This window comes from Hemiscyllium ocellatum, chromosome 1 (assembly GCF_020745735.1).
Source record: "Hemiscyllium ocellatum isolate sHemOce1 chromosome 1, sHemOce1.pat.X.cur, whole genome shotgun sequence".
NCBI lineage: Eukaryota > Metazoa > Chordata > Chondrichthyes > Orectolobiformes > Hemiscylliidae > Hemiscyllium > Hemiscyllium ocellatum.
Genome location: NC_083401.1, coordinates 38,464,983 through 38,488,895, shown reverse-complemented (window position 1 = coordinate 38,488,895; position 23,913 = coordinate 38,464,983). Strand labels below are relative to the sequence as shown.

The window sequence follows — 23,913 nt, the reverse complement described above, 5'->3', positions numbered from 1 at the left end:
GCTTGCTTTCTCTGCAAGAGTGCTGCCTGACCCGTTGTGGTCCACAGCATTTTTTGTTTTCATTTCAGATTTCAGTAATTTGCTCCTTCCAGCTTTCTGTTAGGTTTTACTGTAAAATCCCTTGAAAAAAATTTACACCTTGTAGAATGCGCTTTTAATGTACCAAGTTCATAAATTACTGTGAGTCTCATCATTGGAGCCAAAATGTTAATTTGACATTGACATCTCCAGTTTACAGTGAGCTCTGAAGCAGGGTAAGTGGAATCGAAACGTTAACTCTGTTTCTCTCCACAAATGCTACCACAAACTGTTGGTTTCTTCAGCAATTTCTGTGTTTGTTGGCTTGAGATCTCCAGTACCCGGCACAGCCCTCTGTTCCCCTTTCAGGTCCTGTTTCGAGTTTTGGCATTTGTCCGCCTCATCGCGAGGTTTGTCTGCGGTGTGTTGCTGTAGTCGCCGGGGGTGGGACGAGGTGAGGTGGCAGCGGTAGCTGACACCAGCGCATGCGTGTTTGGTCCTAGTTACTCCCTTTCCCCTTTCCCAGTAACCATGGCCTTCACACTGTACTCGCTGCTCCAGGCCGCGCTGCTCTGTGTTAATGCTGTCGCTGTGCTGCATGAAGAACGCTTCCTCAACAAGAGTAAGTGTGAACCTGAACACCCCGGGAAACTAATTTTTTAAAAAAAATCCTCTTAAAGGGGACTGTTGTTAAAGGGACACCACAAACAGGATATCTCACCCAGGGAACAACAACAACTGACAGGATAGCGCCTGCCTCTCATGGAAAACAACGCCCCCCCCCCTCCCCCTGGCGCTTGAAAGTGGGACAATTTTCAAATCAGAAAAAGGAAGACGTAGGGTGGTTTTTTTTGGTAGATTTGAGATGGCATATTAGCTCAGATGATCCCATCAAAGGGGACATTTTTGGGAGTTCATTGAAGAGTTTAAGTAGGGAATTCCCGAGATTGGGATCTTGGCAGCTGAAGGCACTGCCCACTTGGAGAAGCTCAAAACAGAGATGTTCAGTTCCAAGGCAGGGTCGCTGGACATGAAACGTTAACTCTGCTTTCTGTCCTTAGATGCTGCGTTTCCCTAGCTATTTCTGATTTTCTTTAAGATTTCCAGCATTCATAGTGCTTTTGCTTTTTTTTAAAAAAAAGCTCAATTATCTGTTGCAGGTATCACTGCAGGAATTGGAGGCAAAAAGCATCACACCCTTCCTCTGCATCAAATTCCCAATCTAGCAAAATCTCAATTTTTTGCCTTTTTCCTAGACTGCATTTATTGCCACCATGTCTGCAGGAGGTATACTGATGGCCTGTACAGTAATACTGTCAAGTGCAGTGGATTATGGCAAAGGATGCAAGATCTGAGATGGTTGACAGTTTCTTAGGTGTCACTGAGATCATTTGCGCATCCTGAGTCGCGGTGGTGGGATGTCACTGGTGTTATTTTTGCATTTGAAGGCAGTGGCCACCTTTGCCATCTATGTTGGTGTTGACAACATGCACTCTGTGTTTTAAATCATGCACTTAAGATATTGTTGACCACAAAAAAACTGGTAGTTTTCACAATGCTGGTTGTGAGACTAGCTGAACGCATTGGATGTCATTTTTCCTGCATTACAACCATGAATAGGTTTCAAAAGTACTTTATTGTCTGTAAAGCATTTTAAAGTGCTATCTAAATGCCAGTCCTTTTGGGTTGAATGATTGCAAGATATTCTTTTCAAACTATTTTGAAACTTTGTGCATGGGAAATCGTGTCTACCAAACCTGACTGTGGTTTTTGACGATGTAACCAAAAAGATTGATGAAGGCAAAGTGATAGTTGTCGTCTACATGGACTTTAGTAAGGTTTTTGACAAGATTCCACGTGACAGACTAATCCAATTATATCCAAGCCAATTGGATTCAAAATTGGCGTGATGGTAGGAGACAGTGTGTGATATTGAAGGGATTTTTTTTTAATTGAGACCTGTGTCCAACAGTGTTCCACAGGGATTGGTGCTGGGTTCACTTTTGTTTGTCATTTATATGAATGATTTGGATGAGAATTTAGGAGGCATTGTTATTAAGTCTGCGGATGACATCAAAATTGGTGGTATAGTCAACTCTCCCCACCCCCACCCTCCTCTAGCTTATCTCTCCACGCTTCAGGCTACTGCCTTTATTCCTGATGAAGGGCTTTTGCCCGAAACGTCGATTTCGCTGCTCCTTGGATGCTGTCTGAACTGCTGTGCTCTTCCAGCACCACTGATCCAAAAAGTGAAGAAGATCATCTAAGGTTACAGTGGGATCTTGTCAATTGAGCCAATGAGCTGAGGAGTGGCAGGTGGAGTTTAAATTAGATAAATGTGAGGTATTGCATTTTGGTAAAAGAATCAAGGGCAGGACTTATACAATTAATGGTTAGTCCCTGGGTAGTGTTGTCAAACAGAGAGGTTTAGGTACATAGATTTTTGAAAGTTGCACTGCAGCTTGCTAGCAAGCTTGCCTGAATTCTCAGACCATTGATAATCGGAGTTGGGATGTCATGCTGAGGTTTACAAGGTGGTGAAGCCAATAAGGATATTATTAAATTGGAGAGGGTTCAGAAAGATTTTTGATCTGATTTATTATTGTCACATGTACCTAAGTCCCGTGAAAAGGTTTGTTTTGCGTGCTATACAGACAGATCATAACATATAAGTATCATTGCATGATTGAACAGAGCAAGAAATACAATGTTATGGCTGCAAAGAGGTGCACAAAAAGTGAGATCAACATTAGATTTAAAATTTGAGAGGTCTGTTCAGAAGTCCAATAACAGCAGGGAAGAAGCTATTCTTGAACCTGTTGGTACGTCTGTTTAAGCTTTTGTATCATCTGCTTGACAGAAGAGGTCAGAAGAGATCATAACCAGGGTGGGAGGGGTCTTTGAAGATGTTGACTGCCATTCCGTGGCAATGAGAAGTGCAGATGGAGTCAATGGGTGAAAGGTCGGCATGTGTAATTTTCTGGGCTGTGTTCACAACTTTCTGGGCAGAGCAGTTGCTGTACCAAGACATGATGCATCCAGATGCACCACAGAAAGTGTTCTATCTGTAAACATTGGTGAATATCCTGATGGACAAGCTGAATTTTCCTTAGCCTCTGAGGGATGAAGAGGCATTGTTGTGTCGCCTTGACTGTCGCATCTACTCGGATGGCCTAGAACAGATTGTTGGTTATCATCACTCCTAAGAACTTGAGTTTCTTGAGAGTCTGTACCTCAGGTCCATTGACGTAGATCAAGAGAGGCCTCTTCCTTGCTTCCTGACGTCAATGATCAGCTGTTTACTTTTGCTGACAATGAGGGAGAAATTGTTATGTTTGCACCATATCACCAAGCACTCTGTCTGTTTCCAGTATTCTGTCTCATCATTGTTTGATATTGGACCTAAAACTAGGGGGCACATTTTTAAGGTGAGATGAGAAAGATTTAAAAGGGACCTAAGGGACAATGTTTTCATGCAGAGGGTGATCACATGGACTACAAGGAGAACTAGCCATTTGGCTGCAGATTTGGCTCAAAGGTAGAAGACAGAAGGTGATGGTGGAGGGTTACCTTTCGGACTGGAGGCCTGTGGCCAGTAGTATGCCACAAGGATTGGTGCTGGGTTCACTGTTTTTCATCATTTATATAAATGATTTGGAAGTGAACATAGAAGGTATAGTTAGTAAGTTTGCAGATGGCACCAAAATTGAAGGTGTAGTGAACAGTGAAAAAGTACAAGGGAGTGCTCAGAGTGTATCTTAATCAGATGGGCCAATGGGCTGAGGGGTGGCTGATGAAGTTTAATTTAGATAAATGTGAGGTGCTGCATTTTAGAAAGGCAAATCAGAGCAGCGCTTATACACTTAATAGTAAGGTCTTGAGGAGTATTACTGAATAAAGAGACCTTCGAGTGCAGGTTCATAGCTTCTTGAAAGTGGAGTCTCAGGTAGATAGGATAGTGAAGAAAGTATTTGGTATGCTTTCCTTTATTGGTCAGAGTATTGAGTATTGGAGTTGGCAGGTCATGTTGTGGCTGTAGAGAACATGGGTTAGGCCACTTTTGGAATATTGCATGCAATTCTGGTTTCCCTCCTATTGGAAGGAATTTGTGAAACTTGAAAGGGTTCAGAAAAGATTTACAAGGATGTTGCCAGGGTTTGAGAATTTGAGCTATAGGGAGAGGCTGATTGGTTGGGGCTCTTTTCCCTGGAGCATCAGATGCTGAAGGGTGACCTTACAGAGATTTATAAAATTATGAGGGGCATGAATTGGGTAAGTAGACAAGGTCTTTTCCCTGGGGTGGAGGAGTCCAGAACTAGAAGGTTGAGGGTGAGAGGGGAAAAATTTAAAAGGGACCTATGGGACAACCTACGGAATGAGCTGCCGGAGGAAGTGGTGGGGGCTGGTACAATTACAGCATTTAAAAGGCATCTGGATTAGTATACGAATAGGAAGGGTTTAGAGGGATATGGGCTAAATGCGAATTTGGACTAGATTAGGTTGGGATATCTGGTTGGCATGTATGAATTGGACTGGAGAGTCTATTTCTGTGCTGTAGATCTCTGTGACTCTAGTAACATTCCCATTGGTGGGATGATTAAGAACAGATTCAAGGCAATTGGCAAAAGAAACAATGAAAAATGAGAAACTTTCACAATCAGAAATACACAAGCTGAGTATGTGGTCAAGTCAGGTTCAGGCTAATGCAGAGATTCTTGATTAGTAAACAATTAAGGGTTATGTGCTAAAGGCAAGAGAGTGGATGGGATGAATGTTGGATCAGCCATGATCCTATTGAATGGTGGAATAGGCTTAAGGGACCGGACGGTCTGTACCTATAACCTGCAGCTCAGCCGAGGCTGAGGAATGGATGTTTATTATCTAAAAAGGAAGAATATGCAGGGCTATGTGGAGGGGAACAGGAGTAGCACCATATAAATTGCTGTCTTGGTGATCGGTGCAGAAATAGCAGGAAGAATAGCCTACAGCTTTGCTACAACCATTTGTGAATCATGTCCTAAAACCAACAAGGAACTGGTCTTCTTAGATTCATTAATGAACCAGATTCAGGTAATAGCTTATTTATTTATTAACTAAATAACAATCATAATAGGATTTAATTTTAAAATTGGGAAATGTGAAACAGCTAGTAAGACTGTAGATTTAGGTAAGATTGACTAAATTGTAATGAGCGATGGATTGCTCTGGGCAGTTCTGTTAGTGAACAAAACAACAGAAGATCAGTGGAATGTGTTCAGAAAACAAGTGAAAATGATATAAAATCAGTTTACAACTTTAAGGGTCAAGAGCACAATTTTTCAAAAACACAGCCTTGGTTATCCATACAGAGATAAGGAACAACATAAGAATAAAAGAAAAATTGTCATTCTTTTTTTGAAGAAAGGTACGGATCATGGGGGTGAGAAAGAGTCAAGTGGATAAATTCCCAGGACCCGATCAGGTGTACCATCGAACTCTGTGGGCGGTGATGGAAGTGATTGCTGGGCACCTTGCTATTTGTATCGTAAATAGCCATAGTTGAGGCGCTGGAAGACTGGAGGTTGGCTAACATGGTGCCACTGTTTAAGAAGGGTGATAAGGAAAAGGTAGTCAACTATAGACTGGTGAGCCTGACATCAGTGGTGGACAAGTTGTTGGAGGGAATCCTGAGGGCCAGGATTTACATGTATTTGGAAAGGCAAAGACTGATTAGGGAAAGTCAACTTGGCTTTGTGCATGGGAAATCGTGTCTCATTAACTTGATTGAGTTTATTGAAGAAGTAACAAAGAGGATTGACGAGGACAGAGCAGAGCACATCATCTATATCGACTTTAGTAAGGCATTCAGTAAATTCACTGGTTAGCAAGGTTAGTCACATGGAATACAGTGATAACTAGCCATTTGGATACAGAACTGGCTCAAAGTTAGAAGACTGAGGGTGGTGGTGGAGGGTTGCTTTTCAGACTGGAGGCCTGTGACCAGCAATGTGAGACAAGAATTGGTGTTATCTCCACTGCTTTTCATCATTATATAAATTACTTGAAAGTGAACATAGGAGGCACAGTTGGTAAATTTGTTAGATGACTCCAAAATGGGAGGTGTAGTAGACCTCAAAGAAGGTTACCTCAGAGAACAACAGGATATTGATCAGATGGGCCAATGGGCTGAGGAGTGGCAGATGAGTGTAGATCATCTAAATTTTAATTTAGATAAATGTGCATTTTGAAAAGGCAAATCAGGGTGAGATTTACACACTTAATGGTAAGGTCCTGGGGAGTGTTGCTGAACAGAGACTTTGAAGTGCAGGTTCATAGCTTCTTGAAAGTGGAGTCCCAGGTTGATAGGATAGTGAAGAAGGCATTTGGTATGAGTTGAGAGGTCATGTTGCGGCTGTACAGGGCGTTGGTAAGGCCACTTTTGGAATACTGCATGCAATTGTGGTCTCCCTGCTATAGAAAGGATGTTATGAAACTTGAAACGGTTCAGAAAAGATTTACAAGGATGTTGCCAGGGTTGGAGAGTTTGAGCTACAGGGGGAAGCCGAATAGGCTGTGGCTATTTTCCCTGAAGCATTGGAGGCTGAGGGGTGACCGTATAGAGGTTTATAAAATCATGAAGAGCATGGATAGGATAAATAAACTAGTTTTTTTTTCTCAGAATTGGGGAGGGTGCAGTTTAGAGTAAAAAGGGAAAGATTTAAAAGGGATCTGAGGGACAAGGAAGTGCTGCCAGAGGAAGTGGTCAAGGCAAGTACAATTACAACATTTAAAAGACATCTGGATGGTTATATAAATAGGAAGGTTTAGAGGGAAATGGGCTAAATACTGGGATTAGATTAATTTAGGATATCTGGTTTGGTATAGACAAGTTGGACCAAAGGGTGCTGTACATCTCCATGACTCTGACTCTATGGCAAAGGAAAGAAATGACAGCAGATATTGAGCTACAAAAGGGAAATCAAAAGAAATGCAAGCAATTTTTTGAATTATTTGTATAAAGAGGGTAGTGAAGAGATATATGGCTCCTTGAAAATTGCTAATGTCTGCCATTTTTTTGTATTCGCCTCACCATTTAACAAATATTTGCATCAGTGAATTATCAAAATTAATGGAAGGAAACTGAGTTATGGTGAAGCTAATAGCATTAAAAAGTGCCAAATATTCAGGAATCGCTGGATTCTATTCAGTGTTTTAGGAGAATATTGTAGATGTCGTAATCCTAACATTCCAAAGGTCTCCTGCTTTGGGAACCACTCCTTTCGATTGAAGCATGGAATTTTTCAATCTGCAATTTAAGAAAGGTGGGTGAAGGGAATTTCGGAACTCAGTCTTTGAACATCTCAAAAATAAATTCAGTTGATTAGAGAAGCAGCATGAATTTGTAAAGTGTAGGTCATGTCTGACAAACCTGATAGGTAAGGTGACTAAAATGTGTTCAGGAAAATATCTGTGGAAAGAGAAGTGCAGTTAATGTTTCAAGTATAATACAGCTGTTCCTCATTACTCTGTTTCTCTACCCTCAGATGTTGCCAGACTGTCAAATTTACAGAATTGAGTTGAACAATAAAACAGTTGAGTATACAAAAAAAATTAAATAGAGAATATATTTACATACAGCACAAATTTAAGGATTTTTTAAGATACAATAAGAATATAATCATATTAATCCCAAAAGCATCCCATGATAGTACTCATAACAAAGAGAATTCCTTTCTTTATCACCCATACAGGCTTTAATTTAACTGTAGCTTCAAATCCAACATTTGAGAGTCTAATAACCTGTTGCTGAAGCCTTCCTACAACTGAGCTTATACTTTCTCAGATTCAAAAAAACCCTGTCAAGGTTTTAATCAAAGACTTCTGGTCAGGAACTTTGACTGAATTCCTTTCATTGAGGTAATCTTTTTCTTAACATATCAAATAAACTCATTTTCTTAGGAGCAACCACTTTAAATAGACAGCTTGAGCCAAGACCCAGCAGAACTGCCCAACCTGAAGCTTAATTCTTTTTCTCCCCCAAGTCCTGATTAAAAGAGGAAATAAAGTTAATTCATGACCTTCCAAGCCAGAGCCTAATGCGCAGCTATTTACTTTGTCCATTCTTAATTCTTCTAATGAAAACAAAAGCCCTTCATTTTCTCTGATTTGTGCTTTTAAAAGAAATCACCATGGCTGCAGAAATACTTACAAGCTAATCATTAAATTCCTACTGACATGGAAAATCTACATATTATTGGTTAAAATACAAAAATCCAAACTCAAAGATAAATGATATGAAAATATATATAAATCACATCACAACTTTCAGAAGACTTTTTTGGCAGATCCAGTCTGGGGATAAGATCTGCTAAAATTAAAGCTCATGGAATTGAAGTTATTGAAAATCAGATTATTGACTGGGACAGGAAATTGTGTTTTGAATAGAGGAGAGACGATAAGCAAAGCTCCCCTGCTTTATTCATCTTTGCACTGACTGAAGACAGCATATTTTGTTAAACAAGAAGTTTTATGACTTCTGAGAACTTTCATTATCAGGAACAGGCAAGTGACAGGTTTTTGTAAGTTTTAAAAGAAAGGTAAATGTTTATTATTCAACACCTGAATGTGCACAACTTCCCCCAATCCTGCATTTATTCAGACATACACACACTCATGAGAAGATTGTAATTATCAAAGTAGCATCCATTTATGATTCAAGACCTCTGTTACACTTGTATTTTCCCAGGTTGAAGATGTGAAGTGATGCAGGCTTGTAATTTCTGTCCACTGAAGAAAGTTCTGGTAGTTTTTAAGGGCGGATTCGCTGTTGCAGATTTCACTAATTGTACTCCAGTTGAGGTACAATAATGAAACCTTGATACAGTTCCTCAGGTAGAAATGTCAAGGCCAGCTGAAGCCACATATGGCTTATGAGCAGATGTTCTTAGGCAGGGTCTTTGCTCTTTGTTAGCAGATATGTTTATCTCTGTCTAACCAGAACATGCATTTTAAAACCCTTCGCAAAAATTTTGTTATGTGACCAGAGCAACTCTAATCTCTCAATTACCCTCTCAATTAGTTTCTAATGGTTTGACTATTGGCAGGCAATGGAGTCCAGATTCATATACCATTTTGTTTCTGGATATTGTGTTTGGAGTCACAGTGGCTGCATCAGTATTGTGAAAAGTCTTTTACTCAACTGATCTGGTCAGACCGTATTTTGAATATTGTGAGCAGTTTCCGTCTCCGTAACTAAGGAACAATGTACTAGCATTGGAGGGCGTCCACAGGAGGTTCACTAGAATGATCCCAGGGATTAAAGGGCGTAACAAGAGGATAAGGACTCTGGGTCTGTATTGGATAGAGTTTAAAAGACAAAGGAGGGATGTTATTGAAATTTACAGAATATTGGGAAGATGTTTCTATTAGTAGAAGAGACTAGGACCTGAGGGCACAGCCTCAAGAGTGAAGGCACGACTCTTTAGAACTGAGATGAGGAGAATATTCTTCAGCCAGAGGGTGGTAAATCTGTGGAACTCATTGCTGCAGAGGACTATGGTTGCCCTATCATTGAGTTTATCTAAGATAAATAGGCAGGTTCTTGATTTTTAAGGGAATCAAGGGTTATAGGGAGAAGACAGGAGGATGGGGTTGTTATTCAAGTTTCAAATGTCTTATCTAAAGTGAGGTCAATTGTAACTTTTAAATGAATGGTGAATTCTTGATATCCAAATGTGATAAGGGATGTTGGCCAAAGGTAGGTTTATAAGATAAGTCACAATTTTCCACAGGTTCACTAAATGGTGGAATGGGCTGAAGGGGAGATGGTGGTGTAATGGTAATATCACTGGACTAATAATACAAAAACTCAGGCTATTGTTCTATGCATGTGGGTTTGAATCCCATTGTAGCAAAGGGTGAGATTTGAATTCATTTTAAATCTGGAATAAGAAGTAGCCTAATGTGAACCATTAACTGTTATTTGGCATAAAAATCCATCTGGTTAACCAATGTCTTCTAGGAAAGGAAATCTCCTATTCTATCTGACTCTAGACCGAGGGCAGTTCTTAACTGTTCTCTGAGCAATTAATTGGCAATAAATTCTGGTTTACCTGGCAATACCACATTCTACAAACAAATTATAAAGGGGCTGAATGGCCTACTCCTAATCTTATGCAAGTTAATCTTTCTCAAGCATTATCTGTTTTTAGTGCTGCAGCAGATAGTTTAGAAAATGATTGGGCAGGTCTAGGAGACTCTGGCGAATTGTCAGTGTCATCTCCTGGTACCTTTCTTTGTATTTCTGTAATGATAAAGAGACTGAATTCAATGAGAATACAGCTGTTTTAAATAATCCATAACTAACAAAGTTATTGCAGAGCTCTACCATTGTTTATAAACTGCCAAAACAAGTGCATGGGATTTTAAAGTTTATATGTGAACTTTGTTTGACATTGTTTTTATAGTTGGCTGGGGAACAGACCAGAGCATTGGTGGTTTTGGAGAAGAGCCAGGGATTAAATCACAGCTTGTAAATCTAATCCGATCCGTACGAATGGTGATGAGATGTAAGTTCTGCAGATCTGTTATCTGATCTCAATCATACTTAATCTGCAAAGACTTTGAACCCTATCTGCCTCTTGTTTAGTAAAGGATTTTGATTTTTTAAAAAATTATCCCCAGCAAGCATAAAGCTTGGTGATTACGATCTTTTACCAGCCACAGGACAAATGTAGATTTCTGCTTGCCCTTTTCTGCAAATCATCTCTCTTATTTTTCATAAGAACACTAAGAAATTGGACCAAGAATGGGACATCTGGCCTGTCAAGCCTGCCCTGCCATGCTATAAGATCATGGCTAATCTGTCCCAGGCATCAACTCTTTTTTTTTCATGCCACCTCCTCATAGCCCTCAACTACTGAATATTTCAAAATCTATACACATCTCTTACTTCTCTGGGATATAAAACTCAAGACATTCACTACTCTTTGAGGAAGAAATTCCATTGTATCTCAGTTTTTTAAATGACTGCCAGTTATGCTGTAACTGTGTCCACTAGTTGGAGATTCCCCTATTAGTGGACAAATTTTTTAACATTGGTCAAACCTTCTCAAAAACTTGTATGTTTCAATAAGATCACATCCTCATTCTTTTGATTCTAATGAATAAAAGTCTAATCTATTTATCGATTCTTAATCTGTCAAGCCCTAATTCCAGGAATCACTCTGATGAATCACTTTTAAATAACCTCCAATACTAATATATCTTTTCTTAAAAACAGGGACCAAAACTGTACACAGTACTTCAAGTATGGCATCTCCAACACCTTTTATAGTTGGATCAAGACTTCCTTACTTTTAAACATCAACCTCCATGCAATAAAGGCCAAATTCTATTTAGCTTCTTAATTGCTCGCTGTACCTGTATGTTAATGTTTCACATTTCATGCACAGAACACTCAAATCCCTCACTGCTAACTTTTTTGGTGGGTCTCTCTCCACTTAAATAACAAGCTGCCTTTTGCTCTTCTTGCCAAAGAGCATGACCTTACATTTTCCAACATTAAACTATATCTGACAAGGTTTTACCCACTCACTCAACCTATCTGTGTAACCCCCGGACTCTTTAAATGACCTCAGCAAATTCCTCTCATCTATTTTTGTACCAAATGTAAATTTGAGTACTTTACACTCGTATCATGACTTGGAGGTGATGATGATGATTGAGGCCTAACTCTCATGGCTCTTCACTATTTTCCCCTTCCCAACATGAAAAAGACCCATTAATTCCAATTCTCTGTTAACCAAATGTCAATCCATGCTCATACATTATTCCCAGTAATGTAGCTTCTGTTTTGTGTAATAAAATTTTATGTGACACCTTATCGAGTGCCCAAAAACACTGTATTTACCAATTCATTGCCCTCTGCTTGTTACATCCTCAAAGAAGTCTAGCAAATTTGCCAAACATGATTTCCCTTTCAGAAAATCCTGTTGAATGTTGGATTGCATAATGGACATAAGAATTTTCTCAATGACCAGTATTGAGCTAACTAGCCTACAGATCCTGCTTTCTGACTCTTTCCCTTCTTGAACAGAGCCATCATATTATCGGTTTTCCAATCCTCCCAGAATATATTGAGTTCTGGAATATTTTGAATAGTGTCTCCCTATAACTGCAGCCACATCGTTTAAAATCCTTGGATACAGGTAATCAGGTTCTAATGAATTATCTGTTTTCAGTTCTATTAGTTTGTCAAATACTTGGTCTTTTGCAATAGAGATGGTCAGCAAGATCTTTATTTCCATTAGTATCTTACTAGTCTGATATTTTTGGGATGTTTATGGTCATCTCCACCATAAAACTGATGCAAAATGATGTCTTGTTCCTCATTATCAATTCCCCAGTAACTTCAGCTTTTTTTTATTAAACGCATAGAAGCTCTTGCTGCTTGTTCTATTTCTTACCAATTTACTTTCATTATCAAATTTCTCCCTTTTTATTAGCTTATTAGTCATCCATTGCTGCTTCCTAAACTGCTACTCCTCTGGTCTATCACAATTTTTGCTGCTTTATATGCCTTAGTTTTTAATAAATACTTTTTTTGGCCACCTTTGTTAACCATGGGTAGTTCATCTTTCTCATTGAGTCCTCCTTTTTGGCCCAAATAACTTTTGCTGTGCATTCTGAAATATCTGCTTAAATATTATTTAAGTTCCCATCATTTCCCTTGTAGGTACTGCCTTTTGTATTTAAATAACGTTTGCATTTTCTTAAACTTACTTTTCCTTATAACGTACCTCCTTCTTGCATTTTTCATCTGGGAGCTATTTCCTTTCCGGACTTGATCTCCTCTCTTACTATTTATCATCTTTTTCTTCTTTTCATTATCCTTTTAATTTAACAACCTAGTAGTAATTTCATCCATTATTTTATAACTTTCCCATATTATGCTTATTTTTGGCAATATTATCTTCTGTTTGGTCTAACAGGTCATTTATAGGTTTTTAAATTCTGTCTCTTTCTTCATCTTTACTCTCACTATTTGAATTATTTCATAACTCTTCTGGAATTGTCAATCTCTCTGTCACTTCACTTCTTCCTCATTATCATCATTCCATTGCTCAACTACTGACCTTCCCCTTATTCTATTTTCCCTGCCACTTCAGGCAATGTTTTCTTCATACCTTATTCATTGCCCCTTATTTAAGTTGAGGATGCCTGATTGAGACCCCGGTTGCTCTCCGTCAAACTGAATTTGAGGTTTCACCATATTGTAAAATATGATTGTTACTCTCTAGAGAATCCTTGGGTATAAGATCACTTATTAATCCTACCTCTTTACACATTACGAAATCTAAAGTCACTTATTCTGGAGTACATCCTGCAATTTACTGCTTTAAGAAACAATCTCTGACACGCACTACAAATTTGTCTTTCATGCTCATCTGATTTGTCCAGTCAATATGTAGATTAAAATCACCCATGGACATTCTGTATGCCTTCATTAATTTCTAATTTATACTTTACCCTATAGTGACGTAACTCTTTTGAGGACTATAGGCAACTTGTTTCCTTTGCTATTTCCTTATTTCCATTCAAACTGATTCCACATCACAACCTATCACATTTACTTCAGTTCTCACCACCACACTGACATCTTCCTTTATTAATAATGCCATAATACCACCTTTATTTTTTGGCTTTTCTCTGGAATGTCAAATACCTTTGAATATTGAATTTCCAGCTCTGTTCACTCTGCAAACAACCTGGCTAAGAAGTTATTTATGCTTATATTTTCTGCCCCTTCATGTCACAATTTGCTAGTGGTCATCTCTTCACTACCCTTCCTCTCTACTTGTTTCTTTTTAAAGTTTTAAACTTTCTGTCAATTGAACCCTCCTCTCACTAATTATTTTATATCCCTACACACAACTCTAGTAATATAATTCACTAGCTTGCAGATCCCTATATGTTCAAGTGAAGCCTGTCCCAACAGAACAGCTCTCTCTTTCCTCAGTAAAGGTGCCATTGCCCCATGAATTGGAACCTTTTTATTCCAGACTAGTCTTTGAACCTAGTTCTTTAAAATTAATTACCCTACACGAAATTGCACATGGCAATAATAATCCTGATATGTTACTTCTGCTTTTCAGTTTAGATCGTAGCTGCTCATAATCCCTTGTCAGAACCTCCGTCCTAGGCCTACCAGTGTGTATCATGACAACTGGATGCTACTCCTCTCATTCTAAGTTCCCCTCTAGTCTTGAACCCTGGTACCTGGTAGGCAACATAGCCTTCTGGACTCTGTTAGTATTTATTCTTCTAACTATACTATGTATTATTTATATTATTATTATCTGTCTCAATTTCTTCCCCCATCATGCTCTGGTCAGTTTGCTCATCCTCCCAGCAGACAATATCTTCATTCACAACTGGACCGAGAACTTCATTCCTATTGAACAATACCACTCACAGCCTCTCCTCCAAAGCTAGGTTCTAGATACTAATACCTGCCTTAATCAAAGTCACAAACCCCTGTCTCTGATACAGACTAAATTTGATGTAATGAACCTAAGGAATGTGACTATCTCTTGAAACACTGTGGCCCGGTAACTGTCTCCCTCCCTGATATGTAACAGTATTTCAACCATAGACTTCAGCTCATCAACTCTGAGCCGAAGTTCCTTTAGCAGCTGACACTTGTTGCAGATATATTGATTGTGGATTGCATGGTGTCCACCAATTCCCACAAACTACAGCTGCAGCACATCGCCTGCTCACCTATCTCTTACTTAACTAATTTGGACATTAAGTATTATAAAGTGAATTTCTTAATTGTATTCTTCAACTGTAATAATGTCTCCTGATTTAAATTGCTTGGCAAACAAAAAAAACTCAGGAGAAATACCTACCAATCACCTACCTGTTTTCCTGTGATGTCACATTTTAGCTCTGACAGTAGAAATGGATTGGAAGGGGTTCTTTGTGACCTTTGTCTATTTTCTACCACAGCTCCATGCACTCTGTCTGCTTCACAGTTAGTGCTGACCTGCTGCACACTGCTTCCAGTTCCATTTGGATAGGTGGAAAGTGATGATTCATTGATTTATTTTCGAACTAAGGGTATGATACACTTTGAAGTTACCTCTTCACCCCAGCTTCTTCTGTTCCCATGTCCTGAAGGAATTGAATCCAAGACAGGCACAACTCCTAAGTTGCTAAATACTCCACAATATTTTACCATATGGGAAAGTCTATTAAGCTGTAGCCCATCATCATTCAACCTATTCTTTTCAATGTCCTTATTTCTGGCAAGGGCCTGGGTGAAATCTTGCCTGTTATGTTTCCCTGTTTTGATAGTCTGTGTTCTAAGGCCAGTTATGGCACCAAGTCTGTCCACTATTGACTTGGTGACATCCCACTAATTTAGTAGAAGCTAGTTACAGAATCTACCTGACCAGTTTTCATACTGTGCAATGTATTTGTCATCTGAGCTAACAGTACATGTATAGAGGCTATTCCACATTGATGAACAATAAAATAACTGACATTATTTGTTTTCTTTCTAGTGCCGTTGATAGTATTGAACTCCATAACAATTGTACTCTTGTTACTTTTTGGATGAAGAAATGCACACGAATTCAACACGTTCCTCTGTGGTGATAAGATAACATGGGATTTTTTTTACACAAGTAGAAAATTACAGCACATTTTACTGTTTAACTTCATGATCTCCTTTGAAGTTCCTTTGAACTGTAATAAAGACAAACTTGTGGCATTGCATAATTCAGACTTTTGTAGACATAAATAAAAGAAAATGGGATCAATGCAAAAAATGATTTCAACTTTTCAGTGTCCTGTTCCAGTTAAACTGTGGAAATGTACAGTTCTGAACATTGTGTTACATGGTGTTACAGAGGAGGAGCACAAGTCACTTTATTGCACTGGGAACAACATACAGGTGAGAGTTGGATAAATGAGGGAAGGTACACAGGATAGAACACTTTGAAGAAGATTTGATTTGTTCCAGACATTGCTTATCATGTTTATTTAGTGCTTCACTGTTGAATTTCGAAGATTGCGGCTCTCGGACACAATTATTTTTGAATTTTCCAGAAATTGCAACCTGGTGACAAAATCAAGTATTTTATGACCAATCAAAAAGAAGTTCTATGGTTATAAGGTATGTGTGCTGAAGCTGGATATGTGGAGGATAGCATAGTCTCAATCCTTATGTCTTCTGTGACTTCTGATAAATCACTAATCATTCCACTATCTCTTAAATTATCACACAGCTCAACCAATGTGCTGTACTGGATCGGTATGAATTTCCTCCAGTTAAACATTGGAAAGATAAAACAATTGTTTTTGACTCTTCTACAATCTCTGTTCCCCTAGCGACTGGCTCTATTTCTTTGGCAATTATCAGAAGTTGAACCATACACTTCATAACATTAGTATCATATTGATCCTGAAATGAATTTTTGGTCACATATCTGAACGATCAATAGCAGCACCTTTTCTCATTTCTCTAACATCACATAGGTCTACCACTGCCTTAGCTGACCTATTGCTGAGACTCTCATCTATACTTCTGTCACCACTCAGAGTCATCCAGCATGGAAACAGACCCTTAGGTCAATTTCATCTGTGCTAACCAAGTTTCCCAAACTAAATTAGTCCCATTTGTCTGCATTTGACCTGTATCCTTCCAAACCTTTCCTATTGGTGGACCTATACAAATTTGTAAGTGCATCTACTATTTCCTCTGGCAGTTTATTCCAAATAAAATAAAACACCCTCTATGTGAAAAGAAATTTCCCTAAAGGTGCCTTTTAAATCTTTCTCGTCTCACCTTAAAATTATGCCCTCTAGTTTTGAACTTCCCACTGTAGGGAACAATTGTTTGGTATTCATCATATCTATGCCCTCATGACTTTATAAACCTCAAAAAGATCACCCCTCAACCTTCAATGCTCCAGTGAAAAAAACGTACTAGCCTATCTAGCCTCAACTTATAACTCAAACCCTCCTTGTAAATCTTTTCTGCACTCTCTTCAATTCAATAATATCCTTCCTATAGCAGGACCACAACTACACAGTACGGCGTGGACTCAATGGATTGCAGGCCTCCTCGTGGAAGCCAAGCCCAAACTTCTGGCTTCACGGTGAAGTCCAGCGTGAACTCACTTTAGAAGGACTGGAATGCTGATCTTTTAGCTTTATTTCTTTATTTTTCTAATTTGTATCTAAGATATTGTACCTAGGTATCCTTGTACCTGGGTTGGCACTGGAAATGGCAACTTTGTACACTTTGCATTGTACTCCTATATCTGTGTACTTGAGTACATGTGACAATAAACCCAACTCTAATTCTAATTCTACTCCAAAAATGGTCTCATCAGTGTCCTGTAAAACTGCAACTTGACATCCTAACTCCTATACTCAATAGTCTGAACAATGAGGGGAAGCATTTGAAACATTGCCTTTACCACTCCATCTATTTGTGATGCAACTTTCAATGAACTATGTACCTAATTCCAGATGAAGGGCTTTTGCCTGAAACGTCAATTTTCCTGCTCCTCGGATGCTGCTTGACCTGCTGTGCTTTTCCAGCACCACTCTAATCTTGACTCTAATCTCCAGCATCTGCAGTACCCACCTCTGCCTATATACCTAAACCCCTAGGTCTCTCTGTTCTACAACATTCCCCATGGTCCTACCATTTACTGTGTAAGTTCTGCCCTGTTCATCTTACAAAAACAAAACACCTCATATTTTTCTAAATTAACAATTCATTGGCCCAACTGATCAAGATCCCTTTGTAATCTTAGATAACCTTCCTCATTGTCTACAAATTACAATTTGGTGTCATCTGCAAAGTTACTAACCATGCTCTCTATACTCTCATTCAAATCAACTTGATCATTCAACCCACTCTTGGCTGGTAACCCTCTGCAAACTTGAGATTATCCAAAAGTCTGTTACCCATGCTTTAATTTTACTAAGTCTAGTTGTCAATCAGTTTTGTCCTCACTGACCTACATAGGCTCCTGGTCAAGCAATGCCTCAGTTTCAAAACTCTTGGTTTTTATTTTCAAATTCCATCATGGCCTTACCCCTCACTGTGAAATAAAGTATGAGAATCATAGAATCCCTACAGAGTGGAAGCAGGCCATTCGGCCTATCAAGTCTTTTACTGTCACTCTGAAAAGCATCCCACCCAAACTCTGTAACCCTGCATTTCCCATGGCTAACTCACCTAGCCTGCACATCTCTGGGCAATCCACATAATCTGCACATCTTTGGACAGTGGAAGGAAACTGGAGTACCCAAAGGAAACCCAGGCAGGCATGTGAAGAATGTGCAAACTCGATGCAAACAGTTACCTGAAGCTGGAATTGCTGGTACTGTGAGGTAGACAGTACTAATCACTGAGACACCGTGCTGCCTCTTAATTATAGCATCACTCTGAATAGCTACTGAGCATGTGCAAAGGAAGGTGTGTTGTACATGTCTGAACAGGTTGATCAAAAAACATTTAAGGGGACTTTGGTATAATGGTAGTGTCACTACCTCTAGGCCAGAATGACCAGATACAAATCCAACCCGCCCTGGAGATGTGTCACAACCTGTCCCAATGAGTTCATTAAGGATGATGATAATACAAGTTGTCAGGGACCCTCAGGGTTTAATAAATGAATTTTCATTTTTCAAAGTGATCCAGACTGAGGAATAGTACTGAAACCACACATAGAGCTAAGTTGGCACAAAAGATACCAGTGAAACAACCGCTTTACAAAATGTATTAATTTTCAGGCAGTCGGGATTTTTATCCACAATAATAGAAAATCTGGTGAAAATCCAGCTTTTATTTTCTGCTCACCTGAAAGACAATTCTGCAACCCTATTAATTAGTTCAAAATTTAAGAAGTTCTCATACATCATTAAAACAATAACATTTATGAGAGTACAGGACCTTTCAAGGTAACCAGAAGGCATCTATTTAAAATCATTGCAAGGATAAAGGGGACATTAAGAAGAATTATTTTCTATGTAAATCGATGTTATAACACAACTCTCAAGCAGGTGGGACCTGTTAGCATATGGAATAGTTCACCAAAGACAGCAATGGAAGCAGAATCCAGTAAAATGGATAAATGTTGAGGGAAAATAAATTGAAATTTAAATTGGACTGAATACATTGGCCTGGATTTTCCAATAGTCACATAGCCATTTTTGCAATGTGGATGGGAACTGTATATCAGGACCCTATGGAATCCCTGATGTAGACTCTGAGGGAATCGCTCAGGAAATTGAAGTTTACTATTAGTAATTCCTCTATGCCTGAAAGCGTCCACTTAAATTGGAGAATTCAAAGGGTTCCGCTGCAGTTAACTAAATTGTTATCCATGAAAAGTTAAACAATTAAAAAACTTGATCTAACTCCTGGATAACTATCAAACTGATCCACCTTACAGACAACAATCAGGAACTGACTGCCCATTCATCACTAAACTCATCTCTCTCCTCGGGCAGATACAAAAGCAATGTTCAAGAGACATCTTGGCAGATAAATGAATAGGCATGAAATATGGACCTGTGTAGAGGTAAAATATTTTTAGTTTAGAAAGGCATCATGCATAGTCTTGGTGGGCCTAAGGATCTGTTCCGGTGATGTACTGTTCTTTGGTCTTGTCATTCAACCTCTCTGACTATACTTCCCCAAACTCTTACACCCCTCCTTCCCACTGTAATCTGACATCCCATCCAGCCGCACCCAATAACCCCTGTGTACTCCCAAACATGCTCCACTGCTTAATTAGCCCCATCTGACTTTGTGCTCCAACGTAATGATTACACGGGTCCAAATCTTTCATCCTAACTTTACACTTTCGCAGGACCTGTCAAAGTGGCTGTCTGTGATGGTGGATATTTAAGTCGCAGAATACCATATCTACGACAGTGAAATAAAAGGATGTGGTGATTTTCTTCAACTAGCCTGCACTGAGAGACCTGTCAGATTTAGAGCGCACTCTGCATTTCTGAAGGAGCTCTGGAATCTCGTCAGAAATGTGATGCTCTTTCTCAATATAAAAATGTAGGGGCACTCTGGCAATCAGCTTCTTCCATTGCCACAGTGAATCAGACTACAAATTGGAAGAACAACACCTTGTCTTCTGCTTAGACACCCTCAGCCCTGAGGACTCAACATTGAGTTCTCAAATTTCAAATAACCTCCCTTCCCATTCCCTGACTCCCTTTCCAACCCCTCCCCCTTCCTTCCATTCATCTGATCAACCCTTCCTTCCAGCAACCAACTGGATTCATTCCTTCCATCAACCAACCAGGCCTTAACCTCTACCTATTTACCTATCACTGCCTCCCACCCTGTCCCTCTCCCCATCCAAAACCCTCCCCTGCCCTTTTGTCTGCAGCTCCCCTCACCGCCCCACCCGAAGTCCTGAAAAAGGGTTATATCCAAAACGTTGACTCCTGATGCTGCCTGACTTGCTGTGTTCTTCCAGCCTTCTGATTGTCTACTTTGGATTCCAGCATCTGCAGTTTTTTTGTGTCCTGCTGAGGATTTTGAAATTGGCGGTGACTAGGTGGCCTGGCTGAGATCCTTGGCGAAACGTGCTCTTAGTTTACGTTTGGTCTCACCGATGTAGAGAAGACCGCATCGGCAGCACCTGTTACAGTAAACTAGGTTAGAAGAGAGGCAGGTGAACCTCTTTCCCACCTGGAAGGACTGTTTGGGGCGCTGGATGGAGGAGAGGGGATAGTGTACTAGCAGTTTTACATCTTTTACAGTTGCAGGGGAAGGTACCAGGGGATTTGGTGGTGGCGGATTGGTGGGGAGTGTGGCGCAAATCAATGAGTGATAAAGGGAGCAGTCCTTGTGGAAGGCAGAGAGGGCTGGAGAGGGGAGTGACAGAAACGGAGGAATTGGGAAAATGGGATGGAGTTCTTGCAGCATACTGGGCGAGAGGAGGTGTAGTCCTGGTAGTTATGGAAGGTAAAAACAATGACTGCAGATGTTGGAAACCAGATTCTGGATTAGTGGTGCTGGAAGAGCACAGCAGTTCAGGCAGCATCCAACGAGCAGCGAAATCGATGTTTCGGGCAAAAGCCCTTCATCAGGCTTTTGCCCAAAACATCGATTTCGCTGGTAGATATGGGAGTCTGTGGGTTTATAGTATGTGTAAGTTCAGAGACTGTCGCCAGAGGGTTGACAGGGGAGGGGGTGTCCAAGATAGACCATGTAAATTTAAGGGCAGGGTGGAAGTTGTTGGTGAAGTCGATGAACTGTTAGATTAGAGTGCTGCTGGAAAAGCTCAGCAGGTCAGGTAGCATCCGAGGAGCTGGAAAACCAATGTTTCGGACAAAGCCCTTCATCAGGAATGGAGGCAGGGAGCCTCCAGGGTGAAGCACTGCTCCACTTCAGCCTGAGTGGAGGATGCAGTACTGACACAGTCAATGTAACGGCGGAACAGTTGGGGAACAGTGTCTCTTGGGGTCTATGCAAGTGCCCATATTAATGTAGGCTGTGGCCTGGAGGTCAGAACAGGGAAGGACAGCAGATTTTTATCTCTAAAGGACATTAATGATACAGACATTTTTGTAAATAACATTGGTTCTCATTAGCTTGATTTTAATTCTAGATTTTTATTAAATACAAGCTTCACCATCCACTGTGAAATTTGAACTCACGTTTCATAAGGTTAGCCTGGCATTACTAATGCAGTGACAGGATAGTAACCATTGGAGTCCTCCCAATGCATCTCGGAGGTCACCCCTTCCCAACAAGGTCACCTCTTGACGTGGCTGAGACTTGACGTTCTTTCTGACTCCGCCCAAAGGTCCGTTTAGTTGGAGGCCGGTGTGGACGCTTCCAGAGAGAATAAAGATTTAAAAAATCATTTGTGTACACCGGTTAATAAACGCCAGTGACAGACGTAATTTAAACTTCAAATGGAAAATAAATGAAGTGATTAAAAAAGGTTGATATAGGCCGAAAGGGCCAGGGCCCGTATCGGAGGAGGGGCCAGGTCGAGCCGGGCCGGTTGTCCTGGCAACGCGGGTGGGCGACAAACCGGAAATAGGTGAATAGCAGCTGCCAATGTCAGGGTGACACCAGGAGCTGGAGGATTATACCCAATGTTATTTTAAGAGTGGAAGTTCTGCTTATTTGTTCACAAGCAGTATTTTACCTTTATAAGCCAGCACACCTTCTTCACTGCAACGGAGGCGATTCAGGTGACGTAATAGAACTTTTTCCCTTTAAAATTAGGGAGGATTCGGTTAAAATTGTTGACGGTTTCAAAGAGCTCGAACATAATGCATTGCGATACATTTTTGGATGGAGTGTTAGTCAGTATTTAGTGGGATGTGGAGAGGGAGAGTATTTTAACATTAGATTGACTTCAAGTGTACATGAAATGTATCTATTCATTGAAAGCAAATGGAAAACGTCAGTTTGCAGATTAGCTACGGGCTGTTTTTGAATTCAGGAACACGCTCATCTTCGGTGCATTGAGTAAAGGAGTTGGGACGTCATATTGCACCTGTACAGGACATTGAGACCACTTTTAGAATACTGCGTACAATTCTGGTTGCCGTTCCATAGGAAAGATGTTTTTAAACTTGAGAGGATGCAGGAAAGATTTACGAGGATGATATCAGGCTGGAGGGTTTGAGATAGTGGGAGAGGCTGAATATGCTGGGGCTTATTTTCCCTTGGTACGTCAGGGGCTGAGAGGTGACCTTATGGAAGTTCATAAAATCACGAGGGACAGGGATAGGTCTTTTTCCTCAAGTGGAGAAGTTCAGAATGAGAGGGCATAGTTTTAAGATGACAAGGGAAAGATTTAAAAAGGGCCTGAGTGGTAATGTTTTCACACAGGGCAGTGTGTATGGAATAAACTGCCAGATGAAACAGTGAGGTAGGTACAATTACAATATTTCATAAGCATTTGGGTGGGTACTGTATACAAATAGGAAGGGTTTAAAGAGATATGGGCCAATTGCGATCAAACTGGACTAGGTCAGAATGGGATATCAGCACTAACAAGCTGGACCAAGGGGTCTGTTTCTGTGCGGTATGACTTTCTGACTCCAATAGAAAACCATGTGTTAACAATCCTGCTTTTGACTGTCTGAATTGACAGATACCAACCCCAAAAATAGACTTTAAATTGAACCTAATATTTAAGGATTATTATACTCATAGAGATGTACAGCATGGAAATAAACCCTTCGATCCAACATGTTCACGCCAACCAGATTTCCTGAATTAATCTAGGCCCATTTGCCAGTATTTGGCCATATCTCTCTAAATACTTCCCATTCATATATCCATCCAGATGCCTTTTAAATGTTGTAGTTGAAACAGCCTCCTCCACTACTTCTGGCAGCTCATTCCATACATGCACCACTCTCTGTGTGAAAAGTTTGCCCCTTGGGTCCCTTTTGAATCTTTCACCTCTCACCCTAAACCTATGCCCTCTACTTCTGGACTCTCCCACCCTGGGGAAAAGACTTTGTCTATTTACCCTATTCCATGCCACTAATGATTTTGAAACTTCTGTGGGGTCAACCCTCAACCTCTGTTGCTCCAGGGAAAACAGCCCCAGCCTATAGTCTCCCCTTAGCTCAAACCCTCCAACCCTGGCAACATCCTTGTCATTTTTTTCAGTATCCTTTTAAATTTCACAACCATTTTCCTAAAGGAGGGAGAGCATAATTGGAAACAATATCCCAGAAGTGGCTCAACTTAGAGAATGATTTTGAAGAAAAGTTCTGACTGATGTTTTAAAATATAATGAAACACAAAATAGTAAAACATATTAAATAACAATATTTTTCCGATAAGAGGGAGACTAGAATTGTACACAATATTCCAAAAAGTGG

General features: G+C 40.0%; 2 protein-coding genes across 3 annotated transcripts in view; both read left to right on the top strand.

The window, feature by feature from the left end:
• The first annotated feature begins 521 nt into the window (after window positions 1–521).
• ier3ip1 (immediate early response 3 interacting protein 1) lies at window positions 522–17,379 on the top strand. The gene is made up of 3 exons (XM_060847451.1): window positions 522–640; window positions 10,464–10,565; window positions 15,570–17,379. Exons 1-3 carry the CDS (start codon window positions 550–552, stop codon window positions 15,623–15,625), a joined length of 249 nt encoding a protein of 82 aa, XP_060703434.1. The 5' UTR covers window positions 522–549; the 3' UTR covers window positions 15,626–17,379.
• Window positions 17,380–21,985: 4,606 nt separating this feature from the next.
• Window positions 21,986–23,913, top strand: part of hdhd2 (haloacid dehalogenase-like hydrolase domain containing 2) — a 44,731-nt gene continuing 42,803 nt past the window's right edge. The window contains exon 1 of one of the 2 annotated variants that reach the window (XM_060847339.1): window positions 21,986–22,260. The gene's annotated coding sequence lies outside the window, so the exon portion shown is untranslated. The remainder of the gene's footprint in view (window positions 22,261–23,913) is intronic. The other variant, XM_060847257.1, reaches the window with a different exon arrangement.

Excerpts from the sequence above, each read along its gene's own strand:
- ier3ip1 (XM_060847451.1), top strand. The coding sequence starts at position 550 with ATGGCCTTCACACTGTACTCGCTGCTCCAGGCCGCGCTGCTCTGTGTT. Across the intron at positions 641-10,463 it reads AGAACGCTTCCTCAACAAGA|TTGGCTGGGGAACAGACCAG; the intron begins GTAAGTGTGAAC and ends TTGTTTTTATAG. Across the intron at positions 10,566-15,569 it reads CGTACGAATGGTGATGAGAT|TGCCGTTGATAGTATTGAAC; the intron begins GTAAGTTCTGCA and ends TTTTCTTTCTAG.